The sequence below is a fragment of the Rhagoletis pomonella genome, unplaced genomic scaffold, assembly GCF_013731165.1.
Source record: "Rhagoletis pomonella isolate Grant_MI unplaced genomic scaffold, Rhpom_1.0 Rhpom_scaffold_00004, whole genome shotgun sequence".
NCBI lineage: Eukaryota > Metazoa > Arthropoda > Insecta > Diptera > Tephritidae > Rhagoletis > Rhagoletis pomonella.
The window spans coordinates 9,066,631-9,073,795 of NW_023458558.1; the positions used below are offsets into that span (position 1 = coordinate 9,066,631).

Here is a 7,165-nt window from a genome sequence, read left to right on the forward strand (position 1 = left end):
CGAAAAAAAAGCAATAAGATTTGAGCGAAGTTTTGTGCAAAAAGTATTTCAAATGCCAGCAGATGTTAATATTTATGGTTATTTTTATACGCTTAGGTATGGCCCTTGCTACCGGAGCACATGTGTTAATGAATGTGCAGGTAATGAGCGTCAGTAGCAGCGCATTTAAAGTGACTTTTGTGAAAGTGGCCGCAGTGAAATTGTTCAAAGCGGCAAAAATCTTAAAAAAAAAATGTCCAAAAATAGCAAGTGTACAAATATGTTTGTAGCTACAACGACGAGTCAAATCGCTCAAACAAGAATGTGCATACCTGTGTATATATGTATGTATGTATTTAGCAACACAGTTTACTTTTACTACATTTCACACTTCGTGGAGTTATCTATCGTATCTATAGAAATGCATGAATGTACATACATATGTACAAATGTAATGCAAAAAAAAAAAATGAAGTTGCCTGGACAGAAACCTTGGTCTATTCTTAACAATGAATATTTTTACTTTTTCCATCATACATAAATACATACATACATACAAATACGTCCGATACACATAGATATAAACATATTTTCACTTCAAAAAGGCCAGACATTCGTGTATATTCTCTTTCGTTTTCGGATGATTCCGCACGTTTCCGTGTATTTTTATTGATTTCATAACAACAACAACTTACAACTAAGAAAATGAAATTGATGTTAAAGTTGATTGAATTCACTGATTGTTTGCATTTTTAGGTTGTTTCAGGTAAAAGCGCGAAGATGAGTGTGTGGTAGCAAGTTGTTAAAAAAACATGTCAAACCTCATATTTTTAATTTCGAAATTCTTCCAAATGAATATCAAATATACAGGTGCGACCGTGAGGACAGAATGCGTTACGTTTACTTAGCTCTTTGCAACATCCCTCCTAAATAATTCTGCCATATCAGTATACTAAACACAGCTAGTTTCCTTAATTGAGTTCGTAAATGCAATGCTTACCCCTTCCGATTCTATGATTGTTTTGGGTGATTTTAATTTGCCACACATATCATGGAACATTATTGACACCGATGTTGCACCAGTTTCATCTAGAGATATTTACAATGAATTTCTAAAGGATATGACTGAACTTTGACTAAAACAAATAAATATATGTATGTCCAAATAAAAGGAAGGAAAGGTCTTGGATATCGTTTATGTTGATGATGTTCCGAAGTCCTCTATTAATCGTTGTGATTCCCTAATTTTGTCAGAGGATGTATACCATCCCACTCTTGACTTAAGCTACGAAATCATAAATGAAATACCTAATAATAAGTTGTATAGATCAAGTACTAGATTGTATAGATCAAGTACTAGATGTTTTTGTGAAAGCTAGTTTTAGAAAAATTAACAAAGAACTTTCAAAGTTATCTTGACCAATATATAGAGATGACCTCGAGCGTAGCGTTGAACACTTTAATGATACTGTTTTCAATTTTCTTCGAAAGTCTGTACCAAAACGTAATATTGTTCATGAAGAACCAGCACAATTATGGTTCACTAAAGAGCTTAAAAAATTGAAAAATAAAAAGTCACATTCTTTTAAACTGTAACCGTAAAGTACTCGGTTTTGCGTCATAGCTGCTTTGCATTAAATAAGAATTGTTATAAGTAAAAATAGAAAGCATTTAATTAACAATCCTAAATCATTTTATGGTTTCGTAAATTCAAAACGTAAGGCACATGGATTTCCGTCCGTTATGCACTATCGCAATACTGTGTCTAGCGACAGCCAACTCATTGCCAACATGTTTGCTCAGCTCTTTAGGTCCAATTATTCCGTAGGCTCCTCTACGAGTAAAGACTATCCGTATGAACTTTGTACGATTAACTCAGCTTTTATTCTAGTAATTTCTTCCTATGAAGCTTTACACTATTTAAAAGCCTTAAAAGCGTCATTTAGGCCTGGACCTAATCATATTCCGACCTGTTTGCTTAAAAACTGCGCTGAGAATATCGGTGAGTCTTTAACAACTCTATTCAACTTGTCACTAAAACATGGCGTTTTCCGTCAGCTTGGAAGGAATCTTTCATAATACCACTTCACAAAAACGGCAGCAGGTCTTCTATAGAAAACTATCGAGGCATAGCGAAGCTCTCCGCTATCCCCAAATTATTCGAAGCAATTATTGTTAATCAGCTGACATGTTCTATGTCTTCTTCAATTTCACAATCTCAACACGGGTTTTCAAAAGGAAAATCTATTATCACTAATTTATTGGAGTTTACAACTTATGTCTCAAACAATTTTAGAGAAAGTGCTCCTACCGACTTAATATAAACCGATTTTAGTAAAGCTTTTGACAAAGTATGTCACTCGTTACTCATCCGTAAACTCGATCTAATCGGCTTTCAGCCCACTCTTCTTCAATGGATCTCTTCGTACATCTCTGATAGAACACAAAGAGTTATTTTTAAAAAAATTGTTCTTCCAACAAAGCATATTTTTTCAGTGTAGTACTGAATGATCAAAAGGGTTTGCATTCAACCAAAATTTACAATCACGATGATTGTGAATGCTTCTGTATACTGCTTCTATACTGAATGGAACTCTACCATTCAAAAACACATTACGTTTGTTTTTTGTTTCAAAATAATCTAAGCCACTCAGGAATGAGGTTTTTTTATATAACCAAACAATCAAAATTTTGAAAAGAATGCCGAATGAATGCACATCCCACTGATTCAATCATTTTCCCTCTGGTATTGCGCTGGTAGTACTAGTCAAATTTTCTGCAGGGTTATAGAGTGTGATCTTTGTACGACGAGAACACAGGTTTTTGACTTGGGTTCGGAAGGAAACACTTGCATAGCGTTGCAAATTCGCAGGGTGCACTTGATGATTCTTTTTATTCGTTATTCGAAAAAAAAAATTTGTTTGATGGTGCGTTTCCTAACATTTTTGCAATGTGCAGGTTTTGAATATTTAATTCTTCAAATTAATTTGTATTTTGAGTACGCAGTTTTATAGCCATTAGTTTTTTATTAGCGTTATCTACGTTCTTTGTTATGTATTAAAATACTAAGTATTTTTTATTTCTAATTTACATACATACACAAATATAAAAATAATTGATAATTAATTTATGTTGTTTTATTTTAGAGTCAAGTTTATGAAGATGACGATGTTTTTTTTTTACCAAAACATGTTTTTTTTTATTAATTTTCAATCGAACTGTGAAATCTGCTATCTGGCAGCGTTGCGCTATTACGCAACACAACAAATTTCAGCCGGCAGCAGAAGGTAGATAGCAACTGATTACACGCAGCATCGCGAATTGATAACAAGTACCGCTACTGATAAAATAAAGGCATATAAATAAAACGTAAGTGCAAGTAATGCAGGGAGTTGTAAATAACAACAAATCGTGCACATGCAATAATGCTTTGCAATTCACAGTGTCTGGGGCATAGCGCAAGTGCGAATATGATAAGTAAAGTAAATTTGCAAACAAGTACTAATACACAAAAAAGGCATACAAAGTTTGCACCACTTAGTTTTAATCAATTCAATTTCAATATCACCATATTAACTGTGTACGTATCTCATCATTTCCAGACGACTTAGCGCAGCTCATCACCTAATAACTACCAAAATGGCAAAATTGGACGAGAAAATAGGTTTCATTGGCGGTGGCAATATGGCCTTTGCTATTGGTTCCGGGCTTATAAACAGGGAGTTTGTAAAAACCTCTCAAGTGATTGTGTCGGGTCCGAACATCGAGAACCTGGCACGTTGGCGAGAAATAGGCATTGCCACCACGGACGATAACTACGAAGTGCTAGACAAGGCGGATATTATTTTCATATGCGTAAAGCCACATATTCTAACACCGATGGCTGCTCAATTATGTAGTCTACATTCCCCCACATTAAAAGACAAAGATAAACTTTTTGTGTCGGTGCTGGCTGGGGTTAATCTCAAGACATTGGAAGAGGTAACATGAGTTCAAAAGTTGTCAAAAGATTTATTATTCGTTAATATTTACAGAAATTTTCCTTTATTAATGGCCTAAAAATGATACGCACTATGCCCAACACACCCATGCAAATTGGCGAGGGCATTACTGTGTACACACCTGGTTCCTATGTAAAGCAACAGGATTTGGAGAAACTACACATGATGTTAAACTCCCTGGGCATCGCCCAGCAAGTGCCGGAAGCTATGATAGATTCTGTTACAGGCGTAGCTGGTTGCGGGCCAGCATTTGTGTATACTATAATTGAGGCATTGGCTGATGGTGGTGTTAAGCAGGGGGTGCCAAGACAAATGGCGCTGCAATTTGCGGCACAAATGCTGCTGGGATCTGCTAAAATGGTAATGCTGACTGGTAAACATCCAGCGGTGTTACGAGATGAGGTACCTTGTTCACTTTATAATGAAATAGCACATTTTATTTTTGCTTTGCACATATTTTTCAAAAATAGGTTTGTTCTCCTGGCGGTGCAACTATTGTAGGTGTGCATGAACTGGAAAAGGGCAACTTGCGGTAACAGAATACTTCCCCTTGTTCAAACTTATAAAGTTTCATGTACTTTTTTCTCTAGTGCAACGCTAATCAATGCAGTAGAAAAATCCAGTCAACGTGCAGCTGAGCTTGGCAAGAAATAAACGTGCGGCTACACTCATTCCCATCCAGTAAAATAAAGCATTTGTGACAATTTTACCATGGAAAAAACTCTCGAACATTCATACCTTTATTCAGTAAAGGCAATTTTTCATAATTTACGTCTAATCATACTTATTAGCTAAATAATTAAATAAAAAGATTCGTGTTCGCATTTGCAAAGCTGATTATATGCGATCCTTTTTGCTTACGTACTCCACACATTTTGAGGGATCAGTTGGAAAATATTCTTGGCATTTGGTCATCAGCCGCTTCAGCCCCTGGATGTATTTCCGTTGAGTTTCATCGTTCATCACGTGCGCAACATTCTTTGAGAAAATCTTTTCACGACCTGTACGTGCGTGTATACCCACCATTGTCACACCAATCGGCCATGGCGCATTTCCTATAGCCATCTCCAGATAAGCATCACTGGCAGTGATATAGTCGCGATTGAGCAGACGTTTACAAATATCACGTAAACTATCCAATATATCCTCTGGCAAAGTGTGATGCTTTAGTTTACGGAATAAAGGTTTGACATACTCGCGAGTCTGGGTGAAAATGACGCGAGCCATTTTTGTTTTGGTGGACATTTTCTCTTGTTTGGAATAAGTGGCGATTTGGTCATTCCACATTTTAAGCAAAAAAGTTAACAAAGTTATAATAACATCCATGTCATATTCTTTGTTACCACGGCCCATTTTGACAGCACTCGCTTTAATGCTATCCCACGTTATTGTTTCATCCAGTTCGGCCAAATCCGATTTTTGTTCCTCTTTGGCTGTTGGTGCATTGGCAAACATTTCCTGTAAATATGCTTGATCTACTTGCTCCATGGCTTCTTGGAAATCATTGCGGAATCCACGGTTCGACTCAGGTTGTGAGATTTCGCACTGCCGCAAACGATGGAAAGCATCCGCTTCGGTCTCACCAAATATCAGAATTGGCTCGCCACGTTCGCGCAAGCGTCTTATAACTTCGGAGCGAGGAAGAACATTTTGTCCTTCCGAGTCATAGCTGTAGTGCCCTTCTGGTGCTTGGTCTTCCTCACGGCTTTCTTGTTTCTTATAGCCAACCTTTTGTAGGATCTCTTCAGTATTCTTAGCAATGAGTTCGCCCCGTCTAAAATATTTTTTCTTGTCATCGACAAGTTGCTTTTCCTCAAGCAATTTGCGTTTCCTTGCAATTTCAGCTTTAATTATATCCATTTTGTAAATACTTTCTTTACTTTTTTCCTGTACGATTTTATTTATTTACGTACATTCTTTATTAAAATTTTATTTATGATTTTCCTTTTAAGTGACATTCCGATCAGCTGTTTTCACAGTGTTGACACACGACTCAAACATTTATTTTGCCGTCAGAATGAGGCAACCCTGTGTAATAAATTTGGAAATGTCAAAATTTGTAAAATTATGCGAATTTACGGATTACGGTGTGCCAGAAAGTTAATTAAACGCGATTAGACAAAAGAAAACAAACAAAAATCTCAAAAATATATCAAAAATGCCAAAGAAAATGGGAACTAATTCGAAGGCAGTGGAGGCCCGCGAACGCAAGCAGGCTGTGAAACAAGCCAATAACGAACGGGCAGTGAAGGAGGCTGAGGATCGACTCTGGCAGGACAATGATCGAAGTCTTGCTAAGAAGCAACAACGTCGCGAGGAGGAGGAAAAGAAGCGTGCTGAAGCTTTGCGACGAAAGGCGGAAGCAAAGGTAGGTGTCAGTCCACAGTTTACGTTGACTATGAACAAATATATAAAGGCACATTTTTTTAACAGGCGCTACTTGATCAAGAAATGTCTTCAATTAAGACACAAGGTAAACAGCCACTGGCAAAGATTCATCGTCAACAAATCTTGGAAGAGATGGAAAAGAAACAACGTGTTATCGAAGCCATAAACGCAGCTAAGCCACAGACGGGAGCACGCATAGTATTACCAGAGCCAGTCATCGAAGAAAACTTCAATCGATCTATGGCGGACGTAGAGATAGCGACAAATGTCGATCAAGCTTTGGCAGCTTTAAGGTAATATTCACATATACATTCATGTAATTGGTCTTGTATAGCTGATTATCTGTGGTGTTTTCATGCATGGCAGTGTAAAAGACGATGAGGAAGACAAGCATCCTGAGAAGCGAATGCGTGCAGCTTATCGAGCATTTGAAGCAGCTAATCTCCCGCGTATTAAAGCGGAGAACCCATCGCTAAGGATGACACAATGGAAGCAAATACTAATGAAAGAATGGAATAAATCACCAGAAAATCCATTCAACCAAGCACGCTGATATGTTTCCATTCGCCATTGGTATTGTGATCAACCGACTGATTTACTGGATCTGAGTTTGGAACATAATCGAGTGCTCGCGGCAATCCCAAGTGCTGTTCTTATAATTTTAATTGCTTGCACATATTCCATATAGTGCGCATACATATTCGTATATACAGTTTATTATAAATCTTTTATTATTTAGTTGAAATATTTAATGATACACATATTATGGTTGAAACAAAGATAAAAGGTATGCATTT

At 36.9% G+C, this 7,165-nt stretch overlaps 3 protein-coding genes across 6 annotated transcripts; 2 read left to right on the plus strand and 1 right to left on the minus strand.

Moving 5' to 3' along the window:
• The first annotated feature begins 3,206 nt into the window (after positions 1–3,206).
• On the plus strand, positions 3,207–4,820 carry LOC118736952 (pyrroline-5-carboxylate reductase 3). Of its 4 annotated transcripts, none has more exons than XM_036467122.1 (5): positions 3,207–3,348; positions 3,582–3,960; positions 4,014–4,382; positions 4,451–4,512; positions 4,571–4,820. In XM_036467122.1, the coding sequence occupies exons 2-5, from the start codon at positions 3,619–3,621 to the stop codon at positions 4,632–4,634; spliced, it is 837 nt and encodes a 278-aa protein (XP_036323015.1). In that variant the 5' UTR covers positions 3,207–3,348; positions 3,582–3,618; the 3' UTR covers positions 4,635–4,820. The 4 variants fall into 4 exon arrangements, with proteins under 4 accessions (XP_036323015.1, XP_036323018.1, XP_036323017.1 ...); XM_036467125.1 differs by having other exon boundaries at positions 3,232–3,333; XM_036467124.1 differs by lacking the exon at positions 3,207–3,348 and adding an exon at positions 3,393–3,461.
• On the minus strand, positions 4,675–5,927 carry LOC118736950 (pre-mRNA-splicing factor 18). The gene has a single exon (XM_036467121.1). It carries the CDS (start codon positions 5,838–5,840, stop codon positions 4,818–4,820), a length of 1,023 nt encoding a protein of 340 aa, XP_036323014.1. The 5' UTR covers positions 5,841–5,927; the 3' UTR covers positions 4,675–4,817.
• A 72-nt stretch (positions 5,928–5,999) lies between these two features.
• LOC118736953 (coiled-coil domain-containing protein 124) lies at positions 6,000–7,165 on the plus strand. Its single transcript, XM_036467127.1, has 3 exons — positions 6,000–6,348; positions 6,414–6,661; positions 6,735–7,165. The coding sequence occupies exons 1-3, from the start codon at positions 6,139–6,141 to the stop codon at positions 6,919–6,921; spliced, it is 645 nt and encodes a 214-aa protein (XP_036323020.1). The 5' UTR covers positions 6,000–6,138; the 3' UTR covers positions 6,922–7,165.

Coding starts and splice junctions, on each gene's coding strand:
- LOC118736952 (XM_036467122.1), top strand. CDS start 3,619: ATGGCAAAATTGGACGAGAAAATAGGTTTCATTGGCGGTGGCAATATG. Junction 3,961..4,013: donor ATCTCAAGACATTGGAAGAG/GTAACATGAGTT, acceptor TAATATTTACAG/AAATTTTCCTTTATTAATGG. Junction 4,513..4,570: donor CTGGAAAAGGGCAACTTGCG/GTAACAGAATAC, acceptor TTTTTTCTCTAG/TGCAACGCTAATCAATGCAG.
- LOC118736953 (XM_036467127.1), top strand. CDS start 6,139: ATGCCAAAGAAAATGGGAACTAATTCGAAGGCAGTGGAGGCCCGCGAA. Junction 6,349..6,413: donor GACGAAAGGCGGAAGCAAAG/GTAGGTGTCAGT, acceptor TTTTTTTAACAG/GCGCTACTTGATCAAGAAAT. Junction 6,662..6,734: donor CAAGCTTTGGCAGCTTTAAG/GTAATATTCACA, acceptor CATGCATGGCAG/TGTAAAAGACGATGAGGAAG.
- LOC118736950 (XM_036467121.1), bottom strand. CDS start 5,840: ATGGATATAATTAAAGCTGAAATTGCAAGGAAACGCAAATTGCTTGAG.